A 15,805-nucleotide genomic window follows, 5' to 3' on the forward strand; every position below is an offset into this window, starting at 1 on the left:
TAATCCATTACAACTCATTCGAATCAATCTGTGTAGGCTTGAGTGCCTCACTGTAATTAAGAATTTGTTCTTAAGGTTGCGGTAGAAACGCTTAAGGTCGAAATACAGCAAAACTAGCACTGGTGGTGCATCGAAATGAAGTATCTAAAGAAAAGATAGATTACAATATTCCTCTTTAAATATCCTCTGCTACTGCTCAGGGAACGCTTGTGTTCCGAGTTGAATAATATAATCCACAGAGCCAGACCTGCAACAAGCTACACAACACAGCGGAGGTCGCCGCAGCGCCTCCATAAGTGTGGTATAGGGCTCAGCACTTACAGTAACATGATTCGAGCTCTGTGGGAGAGAGATGTCCTACAGCATTTAAAGTGGAAGGTGGTATACCGAATGAACGGAGGAATTGAGGGTTTTAGATGAAAGAGATAATTTAGTGCCGTGCATTCTATCCAGTCTATAACCATGGACGGTAAATTATGAACGTTTCATTCCCTCTTCGTTGTCACGGCCAAGATGTTCACTCTTTTCGTCTCAACTTTGTCGGTAAGTGCAAACAAGATTCTACATGAAGATTCCCCAGAGCGCAATCCTGGCACCGTTCTATCCTTCCAATAGTAATCGGACAAACTCTCTTCTCTTCTCTTTTGCGGCCGTAAGGGGTTGTGAACGCCCAAAAATAGCAGGAAGGAGTACGTCCACTTATCTTGACGTCAATCGCTTGCCCATAGACATGAATAAAGACGGAAACTTACCCAGCTTTTTCAACAAGTCTTTTCTCCTCTGTTCGGCATCAATCGCTTGATGTTGCTCTTTTATTTCTTTCGTTTTGGGGGCATCCTCAATGTCTATTCGCACGTTCTCAATTCTAATAGATACTTCTTGCGTCTCTCTCAACCTCTCTTCATCCTCTGGTGGAGGTATCGACAAAGGTACACTGGTAAATGAGGCCGCGCCTATAGATCCTGATTGTTTTCGCGGCGATAATGATGGGACAATGTCTGCTGCTGGCTGTAAAACGCGTCTATCCTTTGTTGGTTCATCAGGCAGAGTATTCTCTTCTGTAGTAACAGTCTTTTGACTGTCGTCGTTGTTCCCAATCGTTTCATCTTTCGGACAATCGGGCAACGCCTCAGCGGCGACAGGGATCGAGTCGGCTACCACCATGGTAGACTTATCGTCCTCATCTTCGTCGTCGCCCAACTCAAAAACACCCCCCTCATCCATCTTGAGATCGTCTTTTGCTTTAGCCTTTTGCTGTTCACCATATTTCTCTCGAATCTCCCTTACGCTGTCGGTAGAACCTGAGGTATTTGATTTTGCACTTGTAGCTTTGACAGGGGTTGAGTTGGCAAGCGACTTTGACTTTTCAGAGATATCTTTTACTTGATCATCACCTTGTTGGATATCGATATGGGTTTCACTTTGTCTCTCTAAACTTTCCTCGGCTTGTCCGAGTGAAAGCCGAACAACGCTCATAAGACCAATCAATACCTGTAATATTTTAACGTTTGCGTCAAAGGAGAATGAACAGTCCAGCTAGTAACGCACGTTTGTAATCACTTTTCCCACCCCTTCCAGCACGCCAAAGCATCCCTCTTTCTCTACACTTCCCTGATCCACTACGTTTTGAACCTCTTCAGGTAGTAATCCCCCAGGCAAAGATGCCAAAAAGTAAATCAATGCGTTAATGATAGCTTGCGGTTTGTCAAAAGACAGGGCCAAGCCCGAATCAAGGCATTCCAAAACTCTCAACACCTCCCGCAAATCTTCCACCGAGCCTTCTCTAATCCACATATCAACACTAGGCGGTTTAGTCATGAGATATTCCAGCATCTTCCAAACTTCATTAACTGCTTTGAACCCGCTTGACCCATCTCTATTCGTTTCACTCTTAACAAAAGGTCGTGCCAAAATTTTACGTTCAGAAAGAGAGAGGTCGCGAATAGGTTTCGAAAGAAGTGAAAGGGTAGAGAGTGAAAGAGAGATCGTAGAAGGAAGAAATGTTGAAGAGAGTGGAAGGAAGGTATCTTTACCGCCATCGACTTGAAGGACAAGCACATCTTCGAAGCGCAGTTATCGACTGAACATGCAACCAGATTGAAACAACGCACCATTGGCATCCTCTGACCCCAAAGTCAAGCGACTAGCCCACAATTCATCCACGTCTGCGACGACTTTCAAGATCCATTCGCCTTCTGGTGGAACTGTTCCCGAACATGGGTATGGCCATATGAAAGGTTTACCTGCTTTTCGTTAGGCGTGATTACGTACAAACAGCAAATGCCCTACATATGGGTTTATCCGGACCAGGCGCTCGAAAACTGAAAGTCGCAGGAACTTTACCGCCATTTCGCAGTCTCACTTTTCTAACTTTTTTCGTTCTCACCCTCATTTCCCCAAATTCTATACTCTCCCTCTCTAATCCTTGAGGCTCTTTGCTATCATCATCGAGTATTTCAATTTCCAAGGAAGGCCTCCAAGCCCATTCCAATCTATCAAGTTCTTTCTGGACTTGTGAGAGCATTTCTTTTCTTTTTTCGAAATCGACTTTACGAATGGTCATTGAAAAAGTGCAACTGACAGGACGATGATCTGACCAAAAGACAGGGTGAGATTTGTATTCACTCGGTGTGATCGTCGGCGCGGGGGAGAGTGAAGTGGGAGAAGTCAAAGTGGATGAAGGCAAAGTATATAGAATCCTATCGGTATATGACGGTGCACGTTTGGTGTCTAAAGTTGAAGACCCGTGCACATATTTGAATGTTCTATCCAAGGTTAGTCTTAGAAGAAGTCACGATAGTACCGACATACGGTGGAAAGTTGATGAAGGGCTCTTGAAAACCCACAAAACTCTTTTCTTCGTTGATGTCCCCTTTCAACTGATCGTGTTCCAGGATGCCGGTCCAATCTTCGTCATCTACTAACTGAAGGACTTTGTCATCGGGAAGGTTTGTCCGGAAATTGAGGTCACCCATCCAGAACTTTTTGTTCTCAGCTGGCCATTCTATCATGAGTGTTTGGTGTACATACAAGGGCATTACAATCTTCAAGCGTTAAAAGTTTGTCCCGGACTTCAGGCCAAAATTCTTCAAAAACAGCATTGACAACGTCTTGTCGAGCACTGTTTTCCTCAGGATTCGTCTCTGTGTTGCTGTTAGGAATGAGTGGTGGTCGAGGAAAGGTTAAGCCTGTGCGTAGAGTAGCGTAATCAAGTCGCCGACGATCAATTGCTGTAGTGAACGCCGCCAAGTCTAAGAAGCTTAAGCTTGTGAACAAATGCGATACGAAGGAAAGCACATACGGGAATTGACAAAGCATAGTGTGGTGTCATGTATCTTCAACCTAACAGCAACTCCCTACATCGATTCAGCTCCCGTTGCTATTAATGATCTTGGCTTTTATAACATACTGCTTTATTTCCCTACATGTCCGTCTTTATGAGCAAGTGTTGAACAAATTAGTATAATTATGACAGACCCCGAAACCCAGAAGCCCGATACCTCGCTCACTAGTCTCAATCCTGCTCACGTGCATTCTCAAAGTCTTACGCACCAATAGAATCATCACTACGCCAACATATTGAGTCATGATTAGCTTACCTTATTGTCAGCAGTCATATAAATCAACCAAGGAAATGACAAACTTTCTCAAATTCGACAGCTTTATCGCCAAGGCCATTGAAGAGCGCAGCTTCCCAACTGTCTGCTCTCGAGTTACCTTGCGATAACAAAAGGGCTTGCCTTCTAAGATCTGCTCAAGTATGAGCTATATACTAGGCTGAGCGCAGAGACATACCTGCTTCCTGCAGTCCCACAACTATCAAATCATCGCTTCCATCGCCAACCAGCCCTCCAAGTTCTTTAGTGCCCTGAGGCGGAACTTTATCGTTGACGTTGTATGTTGCACATCGAATCTTAAGTGGAACAGTGATGGACCAAGAAGGTAAAAGAGAAAAGAGGCGTGAACGAAGAAAAGAATGTCGAGAGAATGTCGGAGAGTAAGGGTCTGTATCTTCACTTGAGGTCAGGTCAAGATCTGAAGCGGAGCTGGAAGAAGCGATCGGTGGTGTTGCACCTGCAAGTGCATGAGATAATTAGGCTTAGGACAGTAGAAGTACAAGGCCACCAACCAGACGAGATAGAAACGTCAGGAACGGCCAATTCATCTACGGCACTCTCTTGAGATGGCGCTTCTACTGGATATAAATCTACCCAAGCATGGGAAAGGGTTGGCGGGCACAGAGTGTTGGCTGTAATATCGTTCAGGCGACGAAACTCTGCCACTAGGTTTTGGACCTTCGCGCTTTGGTTGGCAGCGATTCGAAGCTCCAACTTGGTAGATTCGAAGCTGATATAGAGGGTGATATCTTTATCTGCATGAGACATATTCCTTGGAGGCTTATCACTCACGTGGCTTTGCGCTCTGGTGAAAGAATGATGTTGAGGGTGAAGGAGGTGTCTGTTCAAGCTTGTGAGTGAATCCCGACATGAGAGGAATAATGTAAAGGATGGCGGGTGGGTCATCGCAAGGCAATATGAAAACGCTGCAACGTCAGGGCTAGCGTACACTGTATGACTTACGCTGCCTGCTGGCCGTTGGGAGTATCGCTGACGACCAAGAGTACTTCCGCTGGTAGGAAAGCGTGCTGGGAAGATCTGACACGACATGACTGAGCAGCAAGTACTCTCTCTGAGTGTCGAAGGAGGGGATGATACCTTGCAACAGGTGGTGTCGAGCGTGGAAAAGAAGAGAGCAGAGACATGATGTGGTTAGAGAGATTAAGAGAGAAGAGTGTAATTGAAGCGGAAGTGGTAAGTGGAGGTAGCGTGACGTGGCATTAAGTTCTCTTTTTTTTACATTACCTATCATCTCTTTCTTCCAACTCTTTTGTAAAGCATTTATCAAGCAAAATGGCATCTACGCCCATAGCCCGTATCCCCCGTGGCTTTCAGCACCTCGTCAGTACGCGCACAAGCAAGTTTGCTGGGCGGTAAATATGACCTCTGCTCCCTGGTGCTGCTTATAGTGATGTACCTTTAGGACTCCCTCACGCTTCCCTCATCCCACTACAACGTTTGTGCAGCCTCACGACCGCATACGCAAATGGAATATTCGACCAGGGGACAAAGTTAGGCTTATTGCCGGCAAACCAAAGGAAAAATTTCGAAACGACGTATCTTCCGCCGAAGGCTACAAAGTGTACACAGTAAAGCAGGTGGATATGACGAGGAACAGAGTCTATCTTGAAGGGATCCATGTAGGCTGGCTATGAATATCTTATTTGCTGACGCTCTACAGAATATGAAATCACAAACAATCCAAAAACGTCCAGAGAATTACGATGAACTAGACGAAGACCATAAAAGATCATACAACGAACAGAAAAATTATGTTCCTACTCTGCGTCCCGTACACTACTCCAATGTCCAACTTTGCCTAGAAGACAGAAAATCTTCCGAAAGGTAAATCTTTGGTTTTGAATTTGTCTAGTGGCTCATCAAGAATAGCGTCTTTGTCTCTCGTATAAAGACAGGTGCTACACATTTCAACATCAATACTCAAAGACTTGACTGGAAGAGATATGCCACCAAGATAAGCGGTCCCCTTGAAGCTGAGTTAGAACGAAGCGAAATCAGAATAGATTGGCCTCGACCCGATAAGGAATGGATCTACCCTGGCCGTAAGCCACCAGCATACTTTTAAACAGCCACTTATTTCTTTTAGCTGAAGTAAGAGTGGATACTCGCAATTCTGAGGCGGCAAAACAGACTCTACATATTCCTTCCCTTAACATCCTTGCCTCCAATGAATCAATCTCCCATCTTTTCCCTCAACACATCAACGCCCCAGCTCCATCCGACCAGACCATTTCTGACTGGTATGTCAAAGGCCTCAAAGCGGAGGAAACGCGTAAAACAGATGAGAATATCTCCATTGAAGCCCTCATGCCCCTCTATCTATCAGAAGAACTCTCGCCTCGGTTTGCTAGTATTAAAATGTACAAGGGTTGGAGAGCAAGACAAGAGGCCGAAGCTGCTGAGAAGAAGCGCATCGGACAAGACGCGGTTATGAAATGGGAGGCGAATGGCCGAGACAATGGTCTCAAAGAAGTCCTTGATCTTGAGGTTGTTGGTCTTGAAGGTGTTCACCTTCGACTTCGAACGGCTCAAGAAGTCCGCCAGGCCGCAATGGAACAATATGACACCGTTAATGCTCAAGTCCGAGCGGCTGTTGCTCAGAATGTGCGAGAAGGCATGAGATATGATCACGAGCTTGACGAATGGATTCCTGGACCCAAGGCGCTGAATCTGGATAGAAAGCGGAGGAGAAAAGAGCGTAAGATTAGGAGAATGGAGGAAAAGATGGTGAACCTGAAATTGAAAGAGACGACTGGGATGGTCGTTCCGCCAGAAGTAAGATTTGCTTAGCCATGTAGGGTTGTGCACTATGCATAATTTATTTTACACTGATAGGGTCTTATTGAGATGCCAGGGTGTAGAGTGCCTTTTGGTGGGGTTTCCTGCCTGTTGTCTTTTGTTTTTGGAGCACTCGCGACATTCTGACCTCTGGATGTCTTTTTACAGTAACACAGTATCAACAATCGCCTATCCGTTCATGACGGATACCCTGCTCTGGATAATCCTCTTCGAAGTGGCAGTATTAAATTGAGATGATGTGATCCATAAGACAAGTTAGGCTTATGTTTCCAAATACAATTATACAAGATCAACATACTTACTGTACTGTTATCATCAGCTTTGGACAGATAAAAAACTAAAGGTCAAATGATCAATCGTCCCAACATTATATAAAATGTCTTGTCTTCTCATCATTCACGTTGGACTTTGAAAACGTTTCTTATGCACACCAATCACTAACCGTCGCTCAATGCTTTTGTACTTCTATAACGCAGCTCTATGCACCTCTTATGCTGCAAATTCTAGGCATGACAGATACCTCAAAAGTTAAGAAACACCCCAAGATCATATTTATATATATTTTTATATCAATCCTGTGCTGCATTTAAAGAGGAATAAATTGGCAAATTATGTTTTCGAAGTGATCCAATAAACATTCCTACACGTCTGGCATTTATGCGCACGAAATTCTTGTTGGCGATGCATATTTACCAATAATTATATTAGAAATAACAGTACATGGTGTATTGGTAAATCTCAGCAATTGCTCACTGGTAGATATTCGTTCCAAGTAGCGTAATTGAGCCATTCATCGTACACTGTCAAATCAGTTTTGACTTGCTTGTCTCTCAAGATAGTTGTGCTCTTTAAAGGGAATGTTCCTCGCCAGACTGAGCGCAGATATACCAAAATCGTCGAAAAATGAGTATACCTCAAGCTCTAAGCAATACAGAATGTAAATTCAACCAGTTTTTATGATGGAAGTGATTTTTCTGATGGCACATTCAAGGCATGAGTCATTCTAGATTGAGTCATGTTTTGCATCTCTGAAACTAAATTGTTTGGTCGGAAATGACAGAAAGTCAAATGCTGAGGATTAAGTTTCATGATATTTGGTAGTGAATATATTAGATATCACAGTTCATGTGATTTGATATTGCTATGCGTACCCACCTGAGTTTTCAGCTGACATCGACAATCATTTCCTTCCCTCTCCCTCTAGTTTGGGCCTTCCTTACCCCTCTAGGCACGAAAGTGAGGCTATCATCTAAACCCCTTGCCAGATCGTCAATAGTGAAATTCATGTTGCTCCCTTCTTGTTCCTTCACCTCAGGTTTGTCCTCCGCTATTCCTTCTACGTGGCTCAGAGCAAGGCTTTGACCTTTTACTTCTAGAATGTTATTGTTTCTTCTCGAAGACATAACTGGTGGCTCGGATGTTGTTGAGGACTGACCAGGCGAATGCGGTGGTCCGGAAGGCTTTTTGTGATGAGACTTTGGTTTATCGGGTAATGTTGTAAGAGATTCACGTTTTGGACGAATAAGAGATATGGCGAGGCCATCTGACTTGGCAATCTCGTTAATCTAAATGTTTGTCAGTATATGTTAAGATGAAAAGACAAATTGGTTCCTACGCCTTGATTGGTGATGGCCCAAAAGAATTGATTCGGGTAATCTAGAGCTTATGAGTCTGTCTTGATTCATGGCGGGAGATGAAGTAGGACAGACGAACTCACGATGCTTGCTAATCATATGTAATCTTCTTCTCTTTGGGTTACTGAATTTTTTACCACATTGTTCTGGTGGTAAAAAGCATTCAAACTGCAGCAACAATGAGCACAGTCTTTGCATTCTATCAGAAAAGTCGCACAATTTTCTCACCTCTTTCTTGAGCTTGTTTCGCAAGGGGATCGTGTGATTCTGTATAATGCTATAGAAACATTAGCTTTAGTGACCCACCACTCTGTACAACATCCATCGCTGTCAAGTCCATGTTCTACAGTGTTACTTTCTATTGGCAATTGGCATTACTTCCGCGAAATTTTCATTAGATTTCAATGCCTGAAGTCATGTAAACCTTGCAAGAAGGCATTTTGAGATATACGAAGAAATTGCAACTTACAAGCTGCAAAAATCTCTCTTCTGGAAATACCTTAAGACACTCTTTCCATCTCTTATTGCTAGCCTGTCTTACAAAGCTTTCTGGTAATTCTGTGGCCCTACTGTTCGTTTTGTTCACAGCTTCTCCAGACTCAAAAACGGTGGATTGTACAGATTCTTTATGCTCTCTGGTACGATCCTTGACCTGTGCCCTACAAACCCAACAATGAAATATCTCCTGATGACGCTCCAAATCATTCACGGAAGAATATTTCGTGTTTTCAACATGGCAAGTTGGAGGTAAAGAACAAGTATGGGGTAGATGTGGTGATTGAGAACGATATATAGTCCTTGGGGGCAGGTCACTTACGGGTGATGATGGTATGGAAGATGAGTCTGATATGAACGAGCGTCGTCTTTTTGACATTTTAATATGGGCGGCCACCATACGATGACTTGAATTATGAATCAATGTAGAAGCAACAGAGAAAATAGATAAATGTACGATATTATCAGAGGAAATCCTAATCTCGAAGGCATTGGCGTTGGTGCCACACTTTCCAAATGCCGAATTCCCTTCACCTGCTGTCCATCGTTGTTCTGTCATCATTTCGAGCCATTTGCATATCTCATTCTTTGAGTTATTTTTCTGTTCTATTCTATTACAATAGGTAAAACCTATTTGCCACACACAACAGCACTTGACTGAACCATCGTAGCTCGCCCTCATCAGTCATGTCTACCGTCTCAGAGCTTTGTCCCGTCTACGCTCCCTTCTTTGGCGCCATGGGGTGTACTAGCGCCATCGTATTCACCTGTATTGGTGCCGCGTAAGTTTTAATTATCCAAATGGCATCGCGAAAGTCCACTAGAAGATTGGCAGAGATATCAAGAATTCTAAATGGCATGTGGTGATTCAGGCAGACATGTGGAGTTGCTTTGTCCTGTTGGAAGTTTGGCATCGCACATTCAACATTGAGCCATGTTCAATTCTCAATATCTATCTCAAGCGAAAATCTCGAACAGTATAGCTCTCAGTAATATGCTCACCAACTGCGTAGCTACGGTACAGCTAAATCCGGTGTCGGTATCTCTGCCATGGCTGTACTCCGTCCGGATTTGATGATGAAATGTGCAATTCCCGTTGTCATGGCTGGTATTATTGGTATCGTAAGTCGTCGTTTGTGATGGTGGGGCTTGGGAGAATCGAGCGACTCAATAGGGGCCAGTATTTGGGAAAGAGATGAAATGCGAAGGGGATCAAAGGAGCGGCTAAAGAGGCATATGCGTTACACGTGAGAGTCTCTAGGAAGATTATCCAAAGCCGAAATTTTCTCAACAACCATCCGTCGAATTAGTTTGGACGAATTCGTGCTGATGCTTGCTGATAGTATGGCTTGGTTGTTTCCGTTCTAATCTCTGGCAACCGTGCGTCGCTCTACTCCATCTTTTCTCCCATTAACGTCACTTGTATAGTTGCTTCCCCTATGCCCCTCTACACTGGCTTCATTCAGCTTGGTGCGGGTCTTTCTGTTGGCCTTGCTGGTCTAGCTGCAGGTTTTGCTATTGGAATTGTCGGCGATGCTGGTGTTCGAGGAACCGCACAACAGCCTAGGTTGTTTGTTGGTATGGTAAGTAACTCCCTGATGTCGATCTGTTTGCCTGTTTGGAAATCCAATTGTTGACCCAAACGCAGATTCTTATCCTCATTTTTGCTGAAGTTTTGGGTCTTTATGGCCTCATCGTTGCTCTTATTCTCAACACCAATTCTACTGTCGACTACACTGTATGTCTTTTGATTTATGTGTCTGCCGCATCAGTTGGACTGCATACTGATTGTGACACAGTGCTCTATCGCCGCGTAAATATAAGTATGTCCTCCCTTTCCACCAATCTGTCGATGGACGGATGATATCCTCAAAAGCCATTTTCAGCCACTCAAACCCACGAGTAGTTTCAGACAGTTTAGATCTCTGTCCTAAACATGAAACCAGGATGCATGGATTTTGGTCAACGTTTTACTTTAAAACCGAGGAGGTCTATAAATCTAAGACTGATGGCAACTGCTCATTGTATCGCGCTACTAATAGTAAATTTCCGTCATTTGTCAATTTCCGCAAGATTTTTTGAGTTTTAAGGGAGATTTAAAGACTTTCTTTCCCAACGTTCACTTTCCATATGAAGTCAAACAAAGGCAACTGAGAATTATTCTGCCTGAGTTTTTGCTCTTACCTGAGGTGTCAGACTGAGCTTGAGATAAGAAGCGCATGTCTGAATAGGTTTTTTTGCCTGAAAAATTGAACAGCTGTACAAATTTGTTCTTGGACGTTAACAAAGTTTGACTACGAGAGCAAACTGATAAAACCTCATTATTCTAGGCGTCTTGAACGCGTCAATTCAAACGGTCGATAATATTGCATGTCCCCAAAAAATGCATTCGATAGATGTCATTTTTCTCTGCCACAATTGTGCTTGGCCTCTTTTATCTAGTTGTTTCATTGTAACCAACGAGACACCGGCTCGCTCGTTCAATATACTATGGAATCCACATACTAGTCTCTCGGGATCTCCAGGATCCTGCTGATACTCCCCCAGACTAACTTGGGGCTCTGAGCAGCATCTACTGCGGTCCAAACACCGGTTTCTTTGTAGTACTCTACCACAGGACCAGTTTGGGCGTGGTAGGTAGCAAGACGACGTTTAAGAGTTCCAACATTGTCATCGGAACGCTGAATGAGGGGCTCGCCGGTGATATCATCGGTCATAGGTTTTTTGGGTGGATTGACTATTGCGAGTAGGCGTAAAAACAAAGCCTATCAAGTTTGCAAGAATGACACGTACACTCCTTGTGGTAAGATCGACCTGAGGCAGGATGTACCAGTCGGCCAGTGATTCGAGAAATTAACAATGCGTCAGGAATCTTGAGTTCAACTGCATGGTCAATGGCTTGTTTTGACTCGGCAAGCATAGCATCAAGTTTGGAAGCTTGAGGGACTGTTCGGGGGAAACCATCAAGGATAAATCTGAAAGATGCAAACAACAGTCAATATATCTCTGAATGTGCAGATCGGACAAGTAGTATTTATTCGGTGTTGTAAGATATAGGTTTCAACTTACCCGTTTTTACATTGCCTGTTCTTTGACAGTTCCTCCTTGATCATGCCAACCATAATCTCATCACTGACCAAACCACCCTGGTCCATAATCTTCTTGGCTTCTTTACCTAGAGCAGTCTGCTTAGCTACCTGATCTCTGAGCATGTCGCCTGTAGCAAGATGACAGATGCAGTATTTGGTTGAGATGTTGGGTGCCTGGGTACCTTTTCCAGCTCCAGGAGGGCCGATCAAGACCATTCTCGGAGCCTTAGATGGGGAGGAAGAAAATGCAGCCTTGGCAGACTCTAGAGTGGAAGAGACCGAATCAGAAGTGGATTTTTCGAGCTGGTGAATCTTATCCTGGAGCTGAGACACAAGCCCCTTGAGGTGTTCCACTTCAGAGTTACCAGGCATGGTCGGTATTTTTACAACGGAAGAAATAGAAAAGAGGTGAATGCAATAATGTAAAAAAATTAAAAGTCCAGTTGAATAAAGAGGACCGGTTATTTGTCACCACAGTATTCCGCGGGATTAGAAGAGTGGCGCGTGTTCTCCACGTGGCCCACACGTGATCCTACGCACTGTTTGTTCCTTTCTGAACTCGCCCCTCGCCACACACTTTTTTCTCTTTTACTTTTATACTTTCAACTCTTGACACTCTTTTTATCTTTTCACGCGATTAAAAATGTTTGCGCTCTTTTCCATTCTCGCTCTCTTGGCTTCAGCTCTCGCGCAGACTACTCCCAACGGGTCGGCATCCGCCGTCGATATCGAAGGTCTCAAGGCCAACTTTGAGCGCAAGTAATCTGTCTTTTTGGCAGGTTTGGGCTGATTTTCAATGTCTAGAGGCACAACTCACTCCAGGTCTTCTCGCGTCATTTGACCCTTCAGCTCTCCTCAGCGTCTCTTTTGGTGGACAGGCTATCTCCATCGGACAAAATTTGGCACAAAATGGTGAGCACAGATCAGTTTAGACTTGGCTAACCTCCTTGAAGCCGTCTCTTCTTCTCCAGATTTGTCTGTCTCTCCCTCTTCTAATGCAACGATCGCCTCTTCTACTGTACGTCTGCTCTGCTACCTATCGTTCCATGCTCACTGGTAGACAGCTTTACACAGTCATCATGGTAGATGCTGACATTGTTGGCACTGACGAGTCCAAGACCCCTCAGACGCGCCATTGGCTTGTCAACTCGGCCACTTTCTCGGCGGGTAGTACTGCTCCCTATGCTGTCAACTGGACCGGGTCTACCAGTATCACCAACTATGCTGGCCCTGGGCCAGAGAGTGGAAGTGGACCGCATAGGTAAGGAGTTTTCCATATCGACGCGATCCGTATTTTGGCATTTTCTCATTTCATACATAGATATGTCGTCATTGTCTATGAGCAGCCAAGCGACTTTTCTCCTCCATCCGACTTGTCTACAGCGGGAACCCCTTTGGGCAAAATGTCTCTTTCAGACTATGTCACCCAGTCCAAATTGGGTAAGCTTTTGACCGCAAACTATTTCCAGGTCGAGAACGGTCAAGCCACGGTGACTCCTTCACCGACTTCTGCTGTTAACTCTTCCACCCTTCCTGGCTACCACTCTACCACCGTCTCGTCCCCCTCTTCTGGTACCTTCGCCAACTCTGCATCTGGCTCCAAGGCTGCCACTACCTCTGCTTCTTCTACAGAGAAAAAACCCGGCGCTGCTAGCAAAACTAGCCCTGGCTGGGGTATTGTCTTGGGTAGTATTGGCATGGTTGGCGCCATTGTCGGTGCTGGTTTAGTTTGAGTGTTTTAGCTACAGGCATTGCTTCTCAAGCGTATTTATAACCTTTTGATGTGCTAGTATGATCTATGGACTATTTTAACTTGTGCTGCAAAAGTGTTTGAGAATGTTGTGGTGTGCGCCGTGTTCCTGAGTTGAGCCAATGCACACATACACTCTCCTTTCTAATACTCTTTTATGACTTTTAACTATTTTCGTTTTTTGAATATATATTATATCTACCGAAAGCGGCTTGGATATAACGGTAGCAGCGAGGCTGATTTGGTCTTGTCCACGACTTACTTGTTACTCTCACTCTATCACGTAATAGCTTGGAAGATGAGATATCACCCAGCAGTTTAACTAGTAATTCCACTCTCCAGTCATACTATTCTGAAAGATTTTGATACATGTAGGCATTCCACTCCGGCTGGCAATAAAAACCGCTGACATTGCAATTAGGCCACTTCCAGTCGAAAGGTCTCAAGGCAGCGTATCTGCCTTGGTAGCGAGGTTTCAGACTGCCGCCGACAGGGATCGGGATTGTAAAGAAAAGGAAGGCAAACGAGTGAGCTTGGGTTTGGGAGGGGGGCCAGGGACAACTGGGAGAAAAGCCAGTGATTTTGACAGTCATACAAGAGACAAAGAAAAGGACGAGGGTTTGAGCGAAAAGGAAACAAGAAAGCTGTTGACAGAGTATGCTCCCAAAGAATCTCCTTTGTCAATTTCCACAAGCCAGCCAACACCGGCGAAAGATGCTGCTTCCTTCTCCTCTGCCGCTCTGACCACTGCTGCTCTACCATTGGAAGGTAAGGATCAGAAGCTGCCACCCGTCAATGGTCATATCTCTCCTTCGCCTCAAACCCGACCCCAGTCCCAAACACCTGAACCACTTTGTTCCAATCAGGTCCCCAACTCTCGCCAGACTACATCTGTTGTCAAGGCAAAATCTCCAAGTCGTTCAAAAACGAGTACACCACCATCCACAAACTCAGTTGGAAAACGGTTCGCACCGTCTTTAACTGACCGGCCTCATCTCCTTGCAGCGTCCAAGGCCAAACCTTCTCAGACAGGAGACCATGATACGACACAGGAGAGAACATTGACCCAACAAAGCCATCCGGCTATCCCAGCTCCCCTGAAACCGCATTTAACAGGTCCTCTCTCAAAACCCACCGCTAGTTTCTTAGCGAAAACAAAAACTCCCCCTTCCAGCAATGGCATCAAGTCGCTTCCAAACACGGAAGGGGCAAAGTCTTCTTTGAGAAGGAAAGAGAGCGTTAAGAGCCCATCCACCTCTTCTGAAAAAGGAAGCCTGGGTAGAACCAGTGGAAGGACGAGTCTTACAAGAGCCGATACAGGAAATGGATTAAAGACCCCGGAAAGAGGGAACCAAGTGAAAAATGAGAGGATTGCTCACGCAGACAAGAAAACCAACGGACCCACGAGTGTGGTATCAGGATCGAGATTGATGCAAGGTACTGCTGCAAGTAGAGCTCGCGCAGCGGCTAATACCCAGTCTAACCCGCCCTCACACACCCGTTCGCAATCATATACTTCTGCTGCATCAAAGACTGGCGCTAAAACTGTACGGCCTAGAGCATCTAATCCATCTTCGTCACCAATTCAATCCAAGTCGGCGACGAAAAGGGTGCAACCTAAATCAAGCATTACTCGAGATGCTGGTGACAAGGATGATCATGGAAAACCAACAATACCAATTGGAAGAATTGGTCTAGCCGCGGCAAGAGAAAAACCTACTATGGAGGAATTGGATCCCCAAGTAAATTCTGAGAAATCTGTAAGCGAAAGGGAAGACGAAACGAAGCAAAGCCTAACATGTGAGGAGGAAGAAGCAGAATCTCTAAAGCACTCCAATCAAGCCACACAATCTACAGAACAAAGTAAGGAAAAGCTTGAAGAGGATGGTGAAATTGGTAAGGCTATGGAGCTTCCTCCAAAGGTGGACCAATCCCCCTCCATTTTGTTTACCCTGACTCTCGAAGAGCACAGAGACTTATCTGCTTTGGATGCCTCAGAAGGGGAGGAAAATGGAAAAATTGCAGGCGAGCCTGAAATAAGCTCAAAGGAGACTGAAGCTGGGTAGGATTATGATGAGCACTCAGATTATTAAGAGCAACATGGCGTGGAGGAAATGCCTAATGTCTGAAAGATATTTCAGAGGAGCCGCCAATGCATTTTGAGAGTAAGGAGAATAGACAGGATTCTGCTCAATGAACGTAATGGAAGATGAATGGATAGTTGTGTGATTAATGAGCTCGACAAGACTAGAAAAGTTATTATAGCATCTTAAGATAATTTCACCCATATGTAAACGAAACCTTCTCAGTCTAATCTGTTGAGATATCATTGTCTCCTATTCATGTTCCGAATAAGTGGTATAACTTCATTAAATGATGTGATTTCCACCTTTGTCTCAT

General features: G+C 44.6%; 6 protein-coding genes across 6 annotated transcripts; 3 read left to right on the forward strand and 3 right to left on the reverse strand.

Annotated features, from left to right (window-relative positions):
- Positions 1-600: 600 nt before the first annotated feature.
- On the reverse strand, positions 601-4,488 carry L203_105322 (uncharacterized protein; the record flags this gene model as incomplete). Its single annotated transcript, XM_066214690.1, has 14 exons — positions 601-698; positions 753-1,491; positions 1,549-2,060; positions 2,112-2,243; positions 2,290-2,765; positions 2,812-2,981; positions 3,031-3,251; positions 3,302-3,356; positions 3,410-3,421; positions 3,478-3,594; positions 3,644-3,750; positions 3,796-4,074; positions 4,130-4,366; positions 4,410-4,488. The coding sequence occupies 14 exons, from the start codon at positions 4,486-4,488 to the stop codon at positions 601-603; spliced, it is 3,234 nt and encodes a 1,077-aa protein (XP_066070787.1).
- A 422-nt stretch (positions 4,489-4,910) lies between these two features.
- On the forward strand, positions 4,911-6,428 carry L203_105323 (uncharacterized protein; the record flags this gene model as incomplete). Its single annotated transcript, XM_066214691.1, has 5 exons — positions 4,911-4,990; positions 5,041-5,257; positions 5,299-5,462; positions 5,508-5,680; positions 5,725-6,428. 5 exons carry the CDS (start codon positions 4,911-4,913, stop codon positions 6,426-6,428), a joined length of 1,338 nt encoding a protein of 445 aa, XP_066070788.1.
- Positions 6,429-7,391: 963 nt separating this feature from the next.
- On the reverse strand, positions 7,392-8,966 carry L203_105324 (uncharacterized protein; the record flags this gene model as incomplete). Its single annotated transcript, XM_066214692.1, has 8 exons — positions 7,392-7,508; positions 7,593-7,604; positions 7,658-8,002; positions 8,053-8,093; positions 8,155-8,239; positions 8,289-8,348; positions 8,541-8,756; positions 8,889-8,966. 8 exons carry the CDS (start codon positions 8,964-8,966, stop codon positions 7,392-7,394), a joined length of 954 nt encoding a protein of 317 aa, XP_066070789.1.
- Positions 8,967-9,082: 116 nt separating this feature from the next.
- L203_105325 (V-type proton ATPase proteolipid subunit) lies at positions 9,083-10,383 on the forward strand (the record flags this gene model as incomplete). The annotated part of the gene is made up of 7 exons (XM_066214693.1): positions 9,083-9,189; positions 9,238-9,348; positions 9,580-9,688; positions 9,910-9,946; positions 9,995-10,149; positions 10,215-10,304; positions 10,366-10,383. The coding sequence occupies 7 exons, from the start codon at positions 9,083-9,085 to the stop codon at positions 10,381-10,383; spliced, it is 627 nt and encodes a 208-aa protein (XP_066070790.1).
- A 687-nt stretch (positions 10,384-11,070) lies between these two features.
- Positions 11,071-12,027, reverse strand: L203_105326 (adenylate kinase; the record flags this gene model as incomplete). Its single annotated transcript, XM_066214694.1, has 3 exons — positions 11,071-11,303; positions 11,360-11,541; positions 11,636-12,027. 3 exons carry the CDS (start codon positions 12,025-12,027, stop codon positions 11,071-11,073), a joined length of 807 nt encoding a protein of 268 aa, XP_066070791.1.
- A 271-nt stretch (positions 12,028-12,298) lies between these two features.
- L203_105327 (uncharacterized protein) lies at positions 12,299-15,568 on the forward strand (the record flags this gene model as incomplete). Its single annotated transcript, XM_066214695.1, has 4 exons — positions 12,299-12,410; positions 12,627-12,673; positions 12,720-12,916; positions 15,547-15,568. The coding sequence occupies 4 exons, from the start codon at positions 12,299-12,301 to the stop codon at positions 15,566-15,568; spliced, it is 378 nt and encodes a 125-aa protein (XP_066070792.1).
- Between the last annotated feature and the right edge of the window lie 237 nt (positions 15,569-15,805).

This window comes from Cryptococcus depauperatus, chromosome 7, assembly GCF_001720195.1.
Source record: "Cryptococcus depauperatus CBS 7841 chromosome 7, complete sequence".
NCBI classification, from domain to species: domain Eukaryota; kingdom Fungi; phylum Basidiomycota; class Tremellomycetes; order Tremellales; family Cryptococcaceae; genus Cryptococcus; species Cryptococcus depauperatus.